The sequence below is a fragment of the Oryx dammah genome, unplaced genomic scaffold (genome assembly GCF_014754425.2).
Source record: "Oryx dammah isolate SB20612 unplaced genomic scaffold, SCBI_Odam_1.1 HiC_scaffold_23, whole genome shotgun sequence".
Classification (NCBI taxonomy): Eukaryota; Metazoa; Chordata; class Mammalia; order Artiodactyla; family Bovidae; genus Oryx; species Oryx dammah.
In genome coordinates, this window is record NW_024070207.1 from 117590517 (window position 1) to 117610670 (window position 20154).

At 40.9% G+C, this 20154-nt stretch overlaps 1 protein-coding gene across 1 annotated transcript in view; it reads left to right on the top strand.

Moving 5' to 3' along the window:
- CTPS2 (CTP synthase 2) overlaps positions 1-20154 on the top strand; it is a 104530-nt gene that overhangs the window by 24457 nt on the left and 59919 nt on the right. Inside the window, exons 8-12 of the mRNA XM_040266559.1 lie at positions 1225-1357; positions 3895-3983; positions 5631-5725; positions 7824-7886; positions 7991-8034. Coding sequence (XP_040122493.1) covers positions 1225-1357; positions 3895-3983; positions 5631-5725; positions 7824-7886; positions 7991-8034 — 424 coding nt within the window. The remainder of the gene's footprint in view (positions 1-1224; positions 1358-3894; positions 3984-5630; positions 5726-7823; positions 7887-7990; positions 8035-20154) is intronic.

A 20154-nucleotide genomic window follows, 5' to 3' on the forward strand; every position in this document is an offset into this window, starting at 1 on the left:
TGGGAAAACAAGCCACAAGTGAGTGGAGAGAGAGATGTGTGGAAGGAGGGACTGGCCATGCTGACTGCAGCCCTGCATCCCTCTGGCAGTGGAGGTGTGAGAGTGGGCTGAAGCCTCAGCCAGACTGCTGTGCTCCCCTGGGCCAAACTCTGGGACAGGATGCGCTCCCCCCATCATGTCATCTTGGAATGTTGCCTTGATACCAACTTGCTTTGTTACCTACGTCCTTTGTACAGCTGAGGTGAAGCGCAGGCAGGCAGTCTCCAGAGCAACATAAAATTAAGTGGCAAGTTAAGGGTTTAGCAGTGTTCTCTGACGTTCTTCAGTTGCCTGCCTAGAAAGTCACCTCTGCTGTCAGTTTTGACTTCTTACTCTTCGTGTGTTTTTCTCCTACCCTGTTTCCATCATGCTTCTCTTTCACTCTTTGCAGATATAGATATAAAAGAGGAATGTTCCTTATCCCAGTAACATTTTTCTAAGGTGTTTGGGGGAAGAGTTTGCTTCAGAGCCTTAAAAGATCTTCAAGCCCTGAGTGACATTTCCACATACTTAGTACCAGACCGCATGTTTTTCATGTACTTTGAACAGATCTCCTGACAGAAGCAACAGTAAAGATTGTATCTCTAATGGCAAATTGTGTTTGAGCATCTTATGTAGAATGGAATTTTCTCATAAAAATGATGTAAGTGGCTTATAGTATTTTAAATAGTTCTCTCAGCACCATTCTTTAGGAATGTCATAAATAACTTGGCTTTTGTGGGTCAGCTGGGAATGTAACAATTTTTAATGTAGACACTTTGAATTCATTTTCTCATATGATGTCACCTTACAAAGTTAATATTGTAGTGTCTCCTATTGGGAGTACATTTTCTTATACAGTGTCACCTTATAAGTGAATTTAAGGACAGCTCATGTTGATGAGATGGGGAGACTTTTTAATTTTTTATTTGTAATGCTTTTAACTTTTTCTTTTTCTCCTTGGATTTATGTCTGTGCTTGCTCATATAAGCCAATGTTGGGCTTTCTCATGATTTTCAAATATCTTGGAGTACAGATTTTTATTCTTTGGGGGTAGGGTGGGAAATTTGAGTCAAGTACATCAAATTCAAGGCACGTCTGTTCCTCAGGTTTTAAAAAGTGCCTTGGGATAAGAACAGTGGCTGTCATTACGCTTGTGATGTGATGTTACATGCATATAACCTTTAAGCTTGTTTTCCTTCCCAGGTATGAAAGGTTACAGAAAACATGTTCCATTGCCCTGGTTGGCAAATACACCAAGCTCAGGGACTGCTATGCCTCCGTGTTCAAAGCCCTGGAACACTCAGCCTTGGCCATCAACCACAAGTTGAATCTGATGGTGAGCCCCTGCTGGTCTTCTGCATGTTTCAGCCATTCATTGTGAAATCTCGTGTTGTACAGAGGCAGGTTGTGTTGAAGGACCCCCAAGTTCAGTGAGTCATCAGGACTCAGAGGACTGAGCATACAGCTGTACTCATGAGTATAACTTATTTTAGTGATAGGATACAGAGCCAGATCAGCAGAGGAGAAGGCTAGTCGGATGAAGTCTCGGGGAAACCACCTTTAAGCTTCCAAGGGTCCTCCTCCAGTGAAATCACAGAGGATGTGCTTGAATCCCCTAGGAACAAGCTGTAGCAACATTGGTGAAGTGCTGACTGCCAGGGAAGCTCATTAGAGGCTTGGCACCCAAGATTTTTCCTGAGGGCTGGTCACATAGGTCCCCTCTGCCTCCAGAGTGTCAAAATTCCAGACTCCCAGGAGGAAAGCGGGTGCTCTACATAAATCATATCGTTTCTTCCAACACTGTAGGCACAGCGAGCCACTCTTATCACATCTTGTTAATAGTGAGCATGTGTGCATGCTCTCATCATTTCTAACTGCAAACTCATGGACTGTAGCCTGCCAGGCTCCTCTGTCCATGAGATATTCCAGGCAAAAAATATTGGAGTGGGTTGCCATTTCCTCCTCTAGGGGATCTTACCATCCCAGGGATCAAACCTATATCTCCCACGTCTTCTGCATTGCAGGCAAATTCTTTACTGCTAACCCACCAGGGAAGCCTGATTATGGCAGGAACTCTCCCCAAATCCAAGTTTCCAGATGCCAGACAAGGGCCAACCTTGTAAGCAGGCCTTTCCAAGGATAGCAGTCAGGTCTGCCATGTCAACTTTTTTTCTGCATGCAGGTTTAAGGCACAGTTTCTGAAATTAGGCTTTGCACATTCAGGGACATATATACTCCATGCTCATTTAAGTATTGTGTGTTTACTTAATAGGAAAATGGGGCTTCCCTGGTGGCTCAGCGGTAAAGAATCTGCCTGTAATGCAGGAGCTTCAGGAGATGCAGGTTCAGTCCCTGGGTTGGGAAGATTCCCCTGGAGGAGGGCATGGCCACCCACTCCAATATTCTTGCCTAGAGAATCCCCATGGACAGAGGAGCCTGGCGGGCTACAGTCCATGGGGTCGCAAAGAGTCGGATACAACAGAGCACATACACACACACGCACATATGGGCTAGCAGAGGTGAAGTTATATGTATATAGCTTGAGTATACTCTTTGTCTTTGTTAGATACAGAAGTAGTATATGCTCAGCGTATAAAATTTAAGCAAAGCATAATGCAAAATCCAGAAAGCAGAAGATTCTTCCTCCCAGAAATCCTTCTCTTGCTGCACCTGTCGTTCCGTTTGATGCATATCTTTCCAGACTTTTCTCTCTATATATAAATGTGTATATTTAATGATATTCTCTCTAGGTATGTCACAATTTAGGAAGGCCTTATTATCTTGATGTAAATGGTAAAACCTTTATATAATGAACCAAAAGATACACTTACTTGTTCAAGAAATTGAGTAATTTCCAGTTTACGACCTATCTGATTTTCTCTCATCTCTTTGTAGCTTCTTTCTCTAAACACTTTTAGTTTTTGACTTTCAAAGGAATTGTTCCCTTCCTATTCTTCCTATTCATTCAGCTCCCCCAGGCCCTCATAGAAAAGAGAAAGCAATAATAGAAAATCTGTTATAATACAAATTTTATAAAGTAAAATTTTGTATCTTAAGATATATTCAGATAGTAATTTGTATAACAGAAATACGAAAATAACAGGTATATAGGGGCTGTTATGTACACAGGAATTGTCATAACTGTTTTTCTTGTAATAGAATTCATTGACAGTGGCCTCTCCTAAGTCTTGTTTGAATCATGGGCCTGTGCTATGTTTATCTTGCCTGACTTTGGCAGCAGTTTCCCAGCTGGTTTTCAGTCTTCCGTCCATTTCCTTCACTGAATGTTTCTAAACTCACTCTCTGTTCCTTCAGACCTTTCAGTCGCTTCAAGTGTTCTGTCGCTGCATGGAACTTCTCTGGGCGTCACCAGAGTGGTCACCACTTCTGTCTTTTGTCTGCAGTTTCATACAAGCTGTTCTTTTACCACCACCCCTCTTTACCCCTCCACCCTGCATACCTTCCCACCTGCCTCCCAACTACACACACACAGACACACATACACACAAACACACGCTCAGCTTGCATCTGCTCCAGGGCTTAGCTTCTTGGACATCTCCTCCCCCAAAAGCTTCCATGAAGGTGTTCCTTCCCTGCTTCTCTCCAGCTCACCTCTAGCTCTGGTGTGGGTCCTGCTTTCTTCTGCAGTGTTCTCTTCTTTGCCCATAGTAACTCTTATCTCCCTGTGCTGTGGGTGCCTATTTATCTGGTTTTGTAATCTTTCTAAAAGATTGTAAGAGCCACAAGACTTCTATGCTAAGTGACCTGTACAGTGTTTGCATAAGTAGTTACTGAATAATTGTGTGTTAGATGGTTCTAGTATTTTCCAGTTTTTATTTTTCTGAAATTTTTACATTTGTTGGATGTTTTTAGTATATAGATTCCATTGATCTGGAGCAGACTACTGAAACTGAAGACCCTGTGAAATTCCATGAAGCTTGGCAGAAGCTCTGCAAAGCTGAGTAAGTACCAAGGACTGTCCACAGCAGTTAGGAGAATGCTACTGTGATTTTTCCATAATGATTCAACTTACCCCAATTACTAATTTTTGTACACTTGAAAGATAGTTTGGAGTACTTGTGATTCTGGGTGCTTGTGCTACATTCACGTTGCATTTACTTTGAAACATGCCATGTTAGTATTAGTAGCGCATGCAATGGAGACGGTTTTATTCTGGATAAACACTCTCATTTGAAAACATGAGAGCTCAAGAGAAAACTGGAAGGTCATGTTACCCTTCATGGCACAAAACAATGCCACCCCCAAGAGTTATATTGATTACTTAAAAAAATAAAACCTTGAATCAAAAGATGTGGAAAAAAAAACAAAACCAAAAGAGGAGGAAAGATTGTCATTCTTGCATTGTAACTTTGTATATGTAAGGTCTGTCTCTGTATTTTTCCATAGCATCAACTCACTTTCTCCTCCCCAGAATAAAACCATCTCCACTGCACGTGCCACTAACACTAACATGGCATGTTTCAAAGTAAACTAGTGAAATGCTGCTGCTGCTGCTAAGTCACTTCAGTCGTGTCCGACTCTGTGCAACGCCATAGATGGCAGCCCACCAGGCTCCCTTGTCCCTGGGATTCTCCAGGCAAGAACACTGGAGTGGGTTGCCATTTCCTTCTCCAATGCATGAAAATGAAAAGTGAAAGTGAAGTCGCTCAGTCGTGTCCGACTCTTTGCGACCCCATGGACTGCAGCCCACCAGGCTCCTCCGTAAACTGGTGAAATAGGCCTCACTAATTACTAAGTTGTAGCACAGCAAAATTTTCTGGCTAGGAGCCACTTTAGAGACTTGAAGCCACTGCAAGGCCTGAAGGAACAGAGAGTGATTTTAGAATCACTCTGGCTCAGTGAAGGAAAAGGAAGGAAGTTTTTACCATATTGACAGGAAAGTGAGTTGATGCTACAGAAAGATGCAGAGACAGACTTTCCATATACAGTTACAGTGCAAGAATGACAATCTTCCCTCCTCTCTTGGTTTTTTCTTTTCCACATCTTTTGATTTAAGTTTTTATTTTCTAAGTAATCAATATAACTTGGGGGTGGCATTGTATTGTGAGGGTAACATTACCCTCCAGTTTTCTCTTGAACTGTTATGTTTTCAAATGAGAGTGTTTATCCAGAAAGTCTCTAAAGTGGCTCCTAGCCAGGAAATTTTCCTGTGCCACAACTTGATTAGCAATCAAAAGGTCTATTTCACCAGTTTAACTCTTTCTGATTATGTAAGAGGTCTTAAAACATTTTTATAACAGTACTTTTAAAAGAACCTTAACCTATTTTTATTCAGATAATTCTTTCAGTGTCATTTTTAACTGAATTGACTCTCTTAGTTACTATGCTCATGTGCTGTAGAGACCTATCAGAAAATATATATCAAGGTCAGTTGTGAGAAACTCACAACTGCTTTATAACATTGGGAGGATTTCAAGAAGAAAGTTCAGGATGTGAAATTGTGTAATCAATTTTGAAAATAGACTCCAAGCATATTCTCTAGCAGTTGTGCCAAGTGTTGAATTTGGTATCAATAAGCATGATCTGAAAACAAGAATTTCACAAATAAAAATAATGTCAAATTTCCCCTCCTCTTGTGTTGATTGCAGTGGTGTTCTTGTGCCAGGAGGCTTTGGAATCAGAGGAACATTGGGAAAACTCCAGGCTATTTCTTGGGCACGGTCAAGGAAGATTCCTTTTCTGGGTAAAACTGACGTTTGTGAATCCTGAGTATGAGTTTTTTTTTAAGATTTTTGATACCTATTTGGGATAACACATAATAGGGTTTGTTAATGAGAAAAGTGTGATTTCGAATTTCAACATTCAGGTGCCAAATAGTTTGCTACAGGGTCTGGAAACTATATTCTACAAGCCTTACCTGGTTCACAGCATTTTTGTAAATAAAGTTTTATTGGAATACAGCCACACAGATTTGTTTACATATTGCCTGTGGCTGTTTTTCCAATACAGTGGCAGAGATTGAGACCCTACAGCATGCACAGCCTAAACTCTTTACTCTCTGGCCCTTTACCAAAAAAATTTGTCAACGTACAAGAACTTACCACTGGTCTGGTTGTATAGCAAGAGGCTGGGAAGAGTTCAGTTCAGTCGCTCAGTCGTGTCCGACTCTTTGCGACCGCATGAATTGCAGCATGCCAGGAAGTACCTGTGTTCAAACCTGCCCTTACCTTTTCCGCTTCCCACCTGATTCCATCTTTTACCAGTTCAAGCAGAGAACATCTCAATAGGATGCCACAGTGTTATTTCTAATCAGAAAATGCTTAAATTGAAATGTATATACTCCTTCCAGAAAAGATAATACAGAAAAATCATCTAACATTACAGAGACAGCTCTGTCAAGAACTAGAGCTGGGTGTTTTCAATGCTTTTGTTCAAATTGGAAAGCATGTCTTCTTTAGCAATGAAACTGGATGTAGTAGGACATTGATGGGATAAAAGGCAGCTCTGCAACTGGGGGTCCAGAAGGAAGAGGGAGTGGGGAGAGGCCGTGTTTCATGCTGTGCTTGCATGGGCTGCTGGGTTTATGAACTGAGTGGACTGGCTTTGGTACCGTTTACTTAATATCAACAGGTTCATTTCCCCCACTTGCCTGTTCTTTGATTAACTTCCTAGACACTCTCCACTAGGGATCCATTTTCAAAAGAGAAGCTAGGAGTAGTTTACCTTGGTACCTTGCTTTGTTTTATCCATGTAAGCTCACCTGGGCCACCGTTGTTTTTTTTTTTTCTTTTTTTTTTTTTTTTCTTTTTCACTGTTTTCTTTTGAAGTAATCTTGTTTAGTTTCTGTCTAAACATGATTAGCATTCTTCAGATAATTTTCACTGTACAGAAATAGTTTGTAGCTCTTTAGCTTTCTCTTTAACACACTGTCTCTATGTCCTAGCTTTGTGGGACTTTCTGAAGTTCCTCCAAAGCACTCAGCTGTTTCATGCTTATTGACTTTTGTTCTGGCATGCTTGGTATATTGATTGCTCTCTCCTTTGAATCCCTGTGTATCTTGGATATATCTGTAAAAGCATCTGGAATGCTGCTTGTCATTTGTTTATTGGAGAGTATTGGTGGGCCACAGTGAATGTGGAGATGGGCAATGTGGAGATGTTGCCTGTGGCAACAGGCCTGGGCCTATGCAGGTCCCTTTCTCTCCTCTCTCTGCTCAGTTCCATTTGGCTTCTCCATTATGCTCCAGCCTGCAGTGGAGGTACCAGCTCCCCCAGCTGCTGCTGTTTCCTTGCAGTGAAGGTTCGGCCTGTTCTGGGCTCAGCAGCTGGGCACAGACCTCCCACTCCCTTGCCTGCCTGTGGGCGCTCCTTGGATCCTAGCCTGCTGCCAGGCAGGGGCTGCCTGCAAACAGAACCCACATTTAAGGCCATGAAACTATCTAGAGAAGAGAGAGTGTGAAGACTCAGCCCACAGAGACTCCCTTGTGAATTGAGGTGTTGTTAGACATTCTCTGAAGGAGTTGGGTGCTCTGGGGCAGCCCTGCAGGCCACACGTGCACCTCGATCTAGAGATACATATGGAGGTAGGCAGGTTTGTCTTTTGGACCTTGCCTTCTCATTTCCTGCCCTTTTCCAACTTCACATTTATTTATTCCTGCTTCAGTTTGGGTCGTCCAAACCTCTTCCCTGCCCCTGCCATGCCTGTTCTGAGGGCAGAAGCTACGGCCGCAAACATACTCTCTCAGAGCTTGCATTCTAGATGGAGATGATAGCAAATGAACAGAAAATATGACACAGTACAAAATAGTTTCATTTGTTTTGTATATGTGCTTTTTAAAATAGGAGTTTGCCTTGGGATGCAGCTGGCAGTCATAGAGTTTGCACGAAACTGCCTTAACTTGAAAGGTAAGTCTGAGATTTTCTAAAAACCTCTTAGTGAAAAGCATTCTTATTACTTAAAGAATTTTTCAGCTACTGGTGAGTTACTGAACTCATTTTTTTATCTTCAGATGCTGATTCCACAGAATTTGAGCCAAATGCCCGTGTTCCTGTGGTAAGTGGATTGTTTATCTTTTTGGGTTGGGTCATTATTTTGCTTCTGGTTCTAGCCTATGCTCATAAGGGGCTATTATTATTATTTTTTCATTATGACATCAGGACATTTTAATTATATATGATTTTGCTTTTTCTTATTACTCTTATTGTTATTAGTTTATATCAAACCACTTTATTCTCCATCGTCCATTTGGTTTCTCTGCAGTAGTTTTCAAGCTGAACATTTCAGGAAAAGATTGAGTTGACTTTGACAACAATGTATCAGAGCTGATGTAAACACACAGGCTGTCCTGTCTCTAGACCCATCCTTGGCTGTTCTTTTGCTGTTCCTCAGCGTTTATCAGTTCCTTTTCCCAGAAAATAGTCCAAGGATTTGGCCAGGAGCGAAGGCTACTGTGCTCTGTCACCTGCTGCCCTGCTAACTCATCCCATGGCATCCTGTCCCTCCACACTTGGAGTTTTAGAGTTGGACAATCTGAATGACATTCCCTACACCTGAGATCTCTCCTGCCCTACAGCCTCTCTACCCCTGGAATCTCAAAACCAGTGAAGAATTTAATTCCAAAAATAAACCCAATCTGATTACTGATGACTTCCTATTCATCCTGGGAAGCCTTTCCTGACCTCTGCCTTCTATGCCTCGCACCACCTCTATCAGAGTATACACCTCATCATTGTGATTCGTTTTTATTAAGTTTTATTGAGATGTAATTCACATACCATAAAATTTAGCCATTGAAAGTATATAATGCAATGACTCAGCACATTCACAGATTTCTATAATCATCACCACAGTCAATTTGGGACCATTTTGATTACTCTAAAAAGAAATCCCACACCCTTTGCTGACACCCCCAAGCCGCCTATGCTCCCAGCTATGGGCAGCCATTCATCTGTTTTCTGTCTCTATATATTTGCCTATTCTGGCCATTTCATACACAGTCGACCTTTGAATAATGCAGGGGTTAGGTGTGACTCTTCGTGCAGTCATGTATCTGCCTATAACTGCTAATCACCTTTCCATATATGCGTTCCTCCATATCTGCAGATTCAGCCAACCATGGATCATGTAGTACTGTAGTATTTACTATGAAAAGAAAGGCTTGTTTAAGTGGACCTGTACATCTCAGACTGTGTTGATCCACTGCAAGTGGAATCATACTGTATGTGGCCTTTTGTGACTGGCGTCTTTCATTTAGCATAATGTTGTCAAGGTCTGTCTATGTTGTAGTGTCTATCAGTACTTTGCTTCTTTTCATTGCCAAATAATATTTAATTATATGGATAGATTACATTTTATTTATCCGTTCATACTTTGATGGACATTTGTTGTTTCCACCTTTTGGCTACTGTGAATAATGCTGCTATGAACATTTGTTTACAAGTTTCTGTGTGGACATATTTTTTCATTTCACTTGGGTCTATACTTAGGAGTGGAGTTGTGGGTCATATAGTTACTGTATGTTTAATTTTTTGAGGAACTGTCAGACTGTTTTCTAAAGTGGTTGCAGCATCCCACCAGCAGTGTATGAGGGTTCCAATTTCTTCATATCCTCAACACTTGTTATTATCTTTCTTATTACAGTTGACTTTTTTTTTTAACTTTAGTTTATTTTTCTAGAGAAAACAGTGGTTCTTATACTTTAGTTTGCATTAGAAACTCTTGAGGAAACTTTTCCCCCTTTCTGTGTTAATTTACTCAGCACATATTAACTGCAAACATACTGTGAGCCACATATATTCTTTCCTTGGGAAATGATTACAGTTGACTCTTGAACAACATGGATTTGAGCTACACAGGTCCACATATACGTGGAATTTTTTTTGTAACTCTCTTTTAATTAATTTATTTTTTATTGAAGGATAATTGCTTTACAGAATTTTGCTGTTTTCTGTCAAACCTCACTATGAATCAGCCATAGGTATACATATATCCCCTCCCTTTTGAAACTTCCTCCCATCTCCCTCCCCATCCCACCCCTCTAGGTTGATACAGAGCCCCTGTTTGAGTTCCCTGAGTCATACAGCAAATTCCCGTTGGCTGTCTATTTTACATATGGTAATGTAAGTTTCCCTGTTACTCTTTCCGTACATCTCACTCTCTCCTCCCCCTCCCCATGTCCATAAGTCTGTTCTCCATGTCTGTTTCTCCACTGTTGCCCTGTAAATAAATTCTTTAGTACCATTTTCTGGATTCCATATATATGTGTTAGAATATGGTATTTATCTTTCTGTTTCTGACTCACTTCACTCTGTATAGTAGGTTCTAAGTTCATCCATCTCATTGTGTGTGTGTGTTAGTTGGTCAGTCGTGTCCGACTCTTTGCCACCCCATGGAATGTAGCCCACCAGACTTCTCTGTCCATGGAATTCTCTAGGCAAGAATACTGGAATGTATTGCCATCCCCTTCTCCAGAAGAACTTCCCAACCCAGGGATCGAACCCTGGTCTCCTGCATCGCAGGCAGATTCTTTACTGCTTGAGCTACAGGGAAGTCTGTGGATTTATCTACCTCATTAGAACTGACTCAAATGTGTTCCTTTTTATGGCTGTGTAATATTCCATTGTGTATATATACTACAACTTCTTTATCCATATATCTGTTGATGGACATCTAGGTTGCTTCCATGTTCTAGCTATTATAAATAGTGCTGCAATGAATATTAGGATACATGTGTCTTTTTCAATTTTGGTGGTTTTTTTTTCAATAAATATATACCACAGTACTATACTCTTGACAGTAGGTTGAATTTGTGGGTGTGGAACTGTGGATATGGAGGGCCAACTGTAAAGTTATATTTGATTTTTTGACTACTTGAGGGGTCAGTACCCCTAAGCCTTGTGTTGTTATAGGGTCAGTTGTATAGCCATTCTACTGGGAGTGAAGTTGTAGCTTACTATGGCTTTGATTCACATATCCTTGATGTCTAAAGTTGTTAAACATCTTTTCGTATGCTTATTGACCACTTGTATGTCATGTTTGGAGAACTGTCTATTCAGATCCTTTGCCTACTTTAAATTGTGTTATTTGACATCTTATTAAGTTGGAAGTGTTTTTTAATATATTCTAGGTATAAGTTCCTTATTAGATGTATTATTGACATTTGGGGCCAGATAGTTGTCCTGTTCATTGTAGGATGTTCAGTAGCATCCCTGGCCTCTACCCTCTATATATCTGTTGTATTTTCCTCCCAACCCCCAACTGTGACACTAAAAATATCTCCAGACATTGCAGAACATTCCCTGGGGACACAGGCAAAATAGTCTCCTTTGAGAAGCACTGATGTAGAGAAATCTAGTTGTTTTTTTTTTTTTTTTGTAACTTTTTATTTTGTATGGGGTATAGCCGATTAACACTGTTGTGATAGTTTCAGGTGAACAGCAAAGGGACTCAGCCATACATATACATGTATCCATTCTCCCCCAAATCCCCTCCCATCCAGGCTGCCATATGACATTGAGCAGAGTTCCATGTCCTATGCAGTAGGCCCTTGTTGGTTATCCATTTTAAATATAGCAGTGTGGACATGTCCATCCCAAACCCCCTAATTATCCTTTCCCCCTAACTTTCCCACCAATAACTGTAAGTTCGTTCTGTAAGTCTGTGAGTTTGTTTCTATTTTGTAAGTAAGTTCATTTGTATCATTTCTTTATAGATTTCGCATATAAGGGATGTCATATGATAGAGAAATCTAGTTCTTTTCCTCTCCCCTTAGAACAGTCCCTTCCTTTCCTTATGGCAACCATTAATTCTTTTTCTTTAAAGAGTTATCTTTCCATTAAAAAACATACAAGTAAACACATATATTTGTAAGCCCCTACTCTTCTTAGATAAATGACAGCAGACTCTGCATATTTTTTCTGCCTTGCTTTTTTTCACTCAACATTCTCTGCTGGAGTGGCGATCACTCTGTGGAAGGATATAGAGATATTCTCCACTCGTTTTTATAGCTTGCAATTCAGACTATAATGAACCATAACTTCCCAGCCAGATGGTACTTTTAAGTCTTATGCTCAGAAGACTTAATACGAATGAAGAGTTCCTTATAAGGCTTTAATAGAAACATATTTCCTGACTAATGGCTGAAATGGCTGTGCCAGGCAAACATTGGGATTTCTTCTCTTAGAGAATACTTTGGGGTAGGAACTGACTTTACCAGTAGGTGCCACTGTTAGATAGCTTTGACAAGGCTTATTCCTTGACTATCCTTTACTGTGTGTGTGTGTATATTTTTAAAATATTTATACACAGGATAAAAAAGTAAAGCCCTAAAGAAAAGGTATAAAACTGCTTTTTACATGCCCCTACCTCACCTCAGTTCCCTTACCCAGGGGTGACTACCTTCATTCATTTCTTTTGTTATTCTGCTAAAGATTGTGTGTGTGTGTATACAAACGCCTACCTGCTTACATATGTGGATATATGTTCCTTTAAAAATACATATGCTGGCATACCTAAGACATCATTCCCCTTGCATTGTACTCATCACTCCACTTCAGTGCACAGGGATCTTCCAAATGCTTGCCTTGCTGTTAATATATGCATCATTCTTTACTTAAACAGTCTTATATTGATGAATATTTAGGTTCTGTCCATTATTTGCTGCTTTAAATCATGCTGCAAATTAGTATCTGTACATATGTCCTTTTAGCCACACATACACACTTCTATAGGATAAATTCTTAGAAGAGGAATTGAGAAGTTGGAGGAAATGTACATTTACATTTTACATTTTGATAGCTTCTATACTCATAAGTGAGATGAGAACAATAAAACCTAATTGCTACTGAACATCTTTATGGCCTACAGTCAGTTTGTTGGAGAAAAATAGCCTTAAGAGCCAGCATTTGTGAGGATGGGGAGAAGTCTTATTAAAGAAAAAGACTAAGGTAATAGAATTACCAGGCAGCAAACACCAGGAAGCCTCAGGAATCTCTTAAACTTGAGCAAATAACAGTGACTTACAGAGGGTAATAGCCATTCTGCCCCTTCTCACTAAAAAAGTAAATAATTTGGAAACCAGGAGCCTCCTTTAGGATATATTTCAGCTGAAATCTGTTTCATGGATGTGGGAGAGAAAAAATAATTTTCCCTCTACCTTTCTAGGTTTTTGGCTGAGACCCCTGTAACAAAAGGCAGATTAACGGCGGGGACGGTGGGGCGGGCGGGGGCGGAACAAGCAGAAGCTTAGTAATACGGATACCTCCAGTGTACCCAGGAAACCCTGAGTAACTCCCCATAATGGCCCAAGCCACCATCTTAAATACCATCTCCAGCTAAAGAGTAAAGAAGATGTTGTTATTTATGGGAGGTTTTCAAGGCAAAAGCACAGTAAACAAGGGTAAGGTTGTCATGCAGATTTAAGTCCATGCCTTCTCCATTGTTAAGAGTTTCTAGAGATCTAGAGTTATCTTTCTCTTCCTGGTACAGTGAGGGAGTGAAAGTGAAGTTGCTCAGTCATGTCTGACTCTTTGCGACCCCATGGACTGTAGCCTACCAGGCTCCTCTGTCCATGGATTTTTCCAGGCAAGAATACTGGAGTGGGTTGCCATTTCCTTTTCCAGGGGATCTTCCCAACCCAGGGATCGAACCTGGGTCTCCTGCATTGTAGGCAGACAATTTTACCATCTGAGCCAGCAGGGAAATCCTGGTACAGTGACACCTTTACAAATGGAAAGTGAAAGTCTCTCAGTCATGTGCCACTCTTTGTGACGCCATGGAGTACAGTCCACGGAATTCTCCAGGCCAGAATACTGGAGTGGGTAGCCTTTCCCTTCTCCAGGGGATCTTCCCAACCCAGGGATTGAATCCAGGTCTCCCACATTGCAGGCAGATTCTTTACCAGCTGAGCTACAAGGACAGCCCTTACAAATGGAGGTTTCCTTTATAAATGCAAATGTCTCTGACAAAGGGTAACTTCAACTCTGTTTTTATTTTTATTTTTAATGTTATTTGGTTTGGTTTTGCCTCAGGGCATGTGGGATGTGGGATCCTAGTTCCCTGCAGTGGGAGCACAGAGTCTTAATCACGGGACTGCCAGGAAAGTTCCCACTAGGTTGTTAGAGCTTCTCCTCTGTCTGCTGTTTCTTAAAAAGAATCAACCCACTATAATCTTTATGCCAAAGGGACATATTTTGAGGTAGCAAATTCTGCTCCCCTTCATGGGCCATTGTGACCTTCCTTTGGCGTGCATGATTAGTCTTATGGTTGCTTACTAAATCAACAGAGACACTGGCATACAGGATATCTAAGAAGAGGCGTCTCTTATACACATCAAATGAGAAATGGTTTACTAAGAATGAAGGTAGACTCTGAGTCTGGAAGTCCCAGGAGAGAATGAGTAAAATTTATTTCATTGTGTCATTCCTCTGCTTAATCCACAGGGTGAAATAGAAGGCTCTGGGACTTTGCAGAATATTTAGGTTCTATAGCAAGTCTGACTTGTTGTTGAGTTGCTCAGTCCTGTCTGACTGTTTGTGACCCCCATGGAATGCAGCACACCAAGATTCCCTGTTCTTCACTATCTCCTGGAGTTTGCTCAAACTCATGTCCATTGAATTGGTGATGCCATCCAACTGTCACACGAGTGTATGTTCCCCGGTTCTTTGTCTCGTTACAACAAAGATTTGGAGCAACAGACATTAGAGCCCTTGGCGCGTCACAGCTCTCAGGTCTTGGACAAACCGTGTTACAGCTCTTAGGCAAATCAGTGTTACAGCTCTATTTTATTTAGAAGATAGCAGGAGAATCCATCCTCAAAGCATGAGGGCATGCCAACCCAAAGATTTGAAGGGAAGAGAGTGGAGGAGCGTGTGGGAGAGGGAGAGAGAGAGAGGGAAAGAGAGAGAGAGTGCATGCACATGGGAGAGGAAGAGAGAGAGAGAGCGCTTTGGCTTCTCCTTTTATATGTTTCCTTCCACCTGGGCCTGCCCTATGCAAATTGGGCTTAGCCAGGAGTGCTGTTTGTTCTACCTGAAGTCTTCACTCTGGTCCTCAGACCTTCCTTTGACCTTCCTTGTTTTTTAGCCACCGCCATTTTGGACTCCGTTTCCCTATTCTACCTACCTAACACAACCATCTCATCCTCTGTCACCCCCTTCTCTTCCTGTCTTCAATCTTTCCCAGCATCAGGGTCTTTTCCAATGAGTTGGCTCTTCACATAAGGTGGCCAAGGTATGGAAGCTTCAACTTCAGCATCAGTCATTCCAATGAATATTCAGGGTTGATTTCTTTTAGGATTGACTGGTTTGATCTCCTTGCTGTCCAGGGAACTCTCAAGAGTCTTCTCCAGCACCACAGTTTGAAGGCATCAGTTCTTTGGCAATCAGCATTCTTTATGGTCCAACTCTCACATCCGCACATGACTACTGGAAAAACCATATCTTTGACTATAACAGACCTTTGTAGGCAAAGTAATGGCTCTGTTTTTTAATACTCTATTTAGGTTTGTCATTGCTTTTCTTTCCAGTAGCTTCACCTGCCTTCTAGATGATGCGTAACAGGAAAATAACTGTAGCTGATTTGTATTCTGACTCTGTCTCAATCACATGGATGCTGCTGACACCCTTGACTTTGAATTTGCCTTCAGATCTCTCCAGTTCATGTAGAAGATAGCTTGTGGCATTGTAGAGTTTTTATTTAGAATATTTTTTACTTTTGAGACCTATATAGGAAGAATGATCTCAATCTGATGTTTAGGGATGTGGATATGCATACTTTTTAGCATTTCTTTTCTATTTATTGAAAATAGTAACTTTAAACATTTGAATTTATGTTAGCTATGGAAAGAGAATCTGAAAACAGAATCTACATTCAAACATATCAACACAGACTTGTGTCAACTAAAAGAAAATTCAGGAGATTTCAAATAAGAATTTCTTTGGAATCTTAAGAATTGCAGTTCAGGAGAATTCCCTGCCAGTGGTTAGGACTCCACACTTCTACTGCTGGGGGCCTAGATTCTATCCCTTGTTGGGGAATTAAGATTCCACAAGCTGTGCGGTGTGGCCAAAAAATAAAATTCCAATTTGGGAGACACAGATTTGGGTAACCCTAAAATTGTGTGGCAATGGCACCCCAGTCCAGTACTCTTGCCTGGAAAATCCCATGGACGGAGGAGCCTAGTAGGCTGCAGTCCATGGGGTCGCTAAGAGTCGGACATGATTGAGCGACTTCACTTTCACTTTTCACTTTCATGCATTGGAGAAGGAAATGTCAGCCCACTCCAGTGTTCTTGCCTGGAGAATCCCAGGGACAGGGGAGCCTGGTGGGCTGCCGTCTATGGGGTCGCACAGAGTCGGACACGACTGAAGTGACTCAGCAGCAGCAGCAGCAGCAAAAGTGTGTTATAAGGAAGAGAAAGAGTCAGGGCTTATAAAGACAAAAAGCCAAGATGTTAAAAGTTTCCTGGTAAGAATTGTGTTGGCCTCTGATGTGAATCAGATAATATTTGCCCTTGAGGAATCATGAGTTGTTTTAGGGTAGGGGTCCAATACGTCCTGGCAGGTGTTCTGAAGCTGAATCCAGCCTTTGTACCCCAATACTGAATTAAATCTTGGAGACAGAGTTTTGGGCAAAGTAGAAAAGAATAGCTTTATTGGTTTGCCACGCAAAAGGGGACACAGTGGGCTGATGCCTCAAAACTGTGTTCTAATCTAGGGGGAGTAGTGAGGTAAAAAGTTTTACAGTAATGGTTCAAAGAGGGGGTAGTCAGCTCGTGGGCAGTCTTCTGATTGGTTGGTGGTGAGGTAAGTGGGAGTCAGCATCATCAGTCTTATGGTTCCATCAGGTCTGGGGTCTAGTGCTTGTGGGCAGCACTCAATTAACTTCTCCCAACTGGTGGGGGTTTCCATATCTGTAAAACAACTCAAAAATATTGTTCTGTGATCCCTGGAGCAGGGACCAGGACCCTGCCCAAGGGTGCACTATTGTTTCTTTTGACTCTTTCTCCCCTCTCTCTGCATCCCCTCCCTTCCCTAATTAGCATCTGTTTGAACCTGCTCACTGGAACTCAGGGAAGATCATGGAGACTGAATGAAGCCTATTTCCTGTAATCAAGAAAGGGGCACACAGAAAAGGAGCCCAAAAGGGTCCTGTTCAGTATCAGTTCTGATGACTTCATCAGGTCAAAAGGTCAGATTCCATCCAAGCTGACATGTGCATAAGTCATACTTCCTTAACGGCCTCCTAGCTCCATTTCAGAGAGTTCTCTCTGTAGTATTGACTCCATGTTGATTTTCCTTTCATACATGTACCCTTGGATGGTGGTCTTGGTGAGGAAAAGTGAGAAATGTGAATCATTTTAAGCAGATGCAAATGGAGACTTGAGATTGTGGCATTTGATATTATATCAGTTTTATTTATCATTGATTTGACTTCTTTTACCCCTTTTTGATCCAAGGATTTTCAAAGTCAAAATTTTATATCTGACACAGTAGATTTGTGATAGAGTCACATATAATAAAAAGTGGATTCAGGTGTGTTATATATTAAGCATAATTGATGCATAACATTTTCCTACGTTTAGTTGTAGCCCTGTTTGAATTATTTTCTACTTTCATTTATTTTTCAACAATTTCATATGGAAAGCAAATTAAGAGGGTTTTAAAAAACCCAGACAGCCACTTAGAGTAACCTTCCAGGTAACTTTTATAACTTTGAGGACTGCTTTAATTTCGAACATTATAATGAGCATCTCCCAGCTAACAAAGCAATCCTAAAGAAGTCATTTGGAGCTTAGTTTGGGCTAAAGAAGTTTTTTCCCATAAAAGTAGCTGTCAGGAAGACAGCTATACTATGGGTAAAATATCTTTTTATGGATCAGTCTGGGAGCCTATTAAGTCATTTAATCCTGTCTCTGTGGGGACTGTAGGTTCAGAGTTGATATCAGGCTGTTGTTGGCCATAGTAACTATTTTCGATCTGGGAAAGAAAATTCTTCCAGGCATGATGGCTGCTGCTTAATGGCTAAGGCTTCTTGGGAGTAAGCCCACATTAGTGAATCAACAAGGGTAGTCCATAATTTTAACAATGACCGAATGACTAAATGAGTACTTCAAAGCTAATGCATTTTAAAGCTTTTGTACCTTTAGCTCAATGGGAAATGCCTTGGGAATAGATATTTCAACAACTTGAAAGATATTTTTGTTTTGCAGTAGAAATAACTGGATTCTAGTGAAAAGAGATTATTAAGAAGAAAAAAACTCACTGTGCATTTGGCGCTCATCCACTTAAGTACTGTCCTAAATATAGTGCATTACAAATGAGCAGCTGCCACAACCCTACTTGCAGTTTAGTTGGAGACATAAGACTTAAACTTGTGAAATGTAGAAACAAATGTGTGGACAGAATGTGAGTACACTCTCAGTGCTATGAGCCCTGACAACCAGGACTTCTGCCATGAGAGAGTGTTCTGGATCTGTGCCATCCTTTATGGCAGCCACTAGCCACACTGGGCTATGGAGCATTTGAAATTTAGCTAGAGTGGCCAAGGAACTGAATTTAAAATTTTTTAAAATTGATTTAAATGTCAATAGCCACTTAATCTAGTGGCCATAGTATTGCACAGCACAGGTAGGCCTTGAATAGTTAAGAATTCAGGGTTTGCAGGGGAAATACTGTGGGTTAAAGTAAGAAGGGACGATTGTCAAATGCTGGGAGACTTCATTGAAAAGAGGGGAGGCATATGTAGGCTGGAATGTCTAAGATCTGGCCATAAAAGAGCGTGAGCAAAGCACATTGCTCCTGTAGGGAAGTGGAAGGAAATAAAGGAGATTGGTGCTAATTTGTGGAGGTCCTTGAGTATTAGTGTCAGGATTAGTCCTGAAGGCAACAGGGAATGAGTAAGAATAATGCCTATCAGCTGTGACATATCTTGCAAATACTGAACTCTTGCTGAAGCCTTTCCAATAGAAATGGGTGCTTTAGGAAGATTCAACTGGTGTGGAAAACAGAGGGATGAGAGGGAAGAAAAGACTCCAGGCAGGGCATAAATCTGCATCACAATCTTACCCTTGTTGACTGTGCTTTTCTTGGTCACCACCCATAACTGACTCTCCCCACCTTCAACATCCTCTTGTCTGTAGTTGAAGTTGGTATTTAAGGTGAGGGTTTTGGACATTTTGGTGAATCACTCAGTTTTCCTGGGTCTCTCCCATGTATTCACGTTATTAAACTTTTGCTTGTTTTATCCTGTTAATCTGTCTCATGTCAGTGTAACTCTTAGACCAGCCAGAAGATCTTAGAAGGGCAGACAAAAATGGCTTCCTTCTTAACAACTTGATGTTGATTTGATGTGTTTTCTCTCTTTTTCAACTTCCCTGCAAGTTCTCTTTAACGTTGCTGCTACAAATCCCAGTTGAAATACTACTTCTTAGTTTAAGCCTTTCCCTGGCATAATTCCAGAATCATTGACTTAGGATCTCAGAGGTCTGGAAATTTGTATATCTTATGGCATCTTATATAATGCCTTGCCTATAGTAGGTGCTTTACGTATGTTGGAGTTGAAAGACATAGTGTGTATTTACTATGTGAGGGGCTGATTGAGATTGAAAACATAGACAAAAATGGGAAGCTAGCATGACCTAAATATTAGAACTCAACAAAGCATGTGCAACAAAAAATAAAACTCCAAGCTATAGACTAATGTTGGTTATTAATAAAGATGTAAAAACCTTAAATAAAATGTCAAAGTGTCTATCCCTTAACAGCATTTAAGGGATAATCAGTCATGACTGGATAGTGTGTTTATCCTGGGAATTAAATTGATTAATGCATCATATTGATCAAACAAAAGAGTGCACCCCCATATCACCACAAACACTCAATAGGCAGTGTATAGTATCTATACCCTAGTAGTCACAATCTCATAACAAACTTGAAACGGTACTTCAAGTGAGAGAAAGAATATCTTTTACAAAACAGTACCCAACCATAAACTCAGTGGGGAAATAAAGATCTTCCTTGGCTTATGCTGGGGTTATGCCCTGAGTATTGGAAGCTGAAAATGCTTTTAATACACGTAACCTATTGAACATCATAGTTTAGCCTTAAATGTTTTCAGAACACTTACATTAGCTTACAGTTGGAAAAACCATCTCACACAAAGCCTATCTCATAA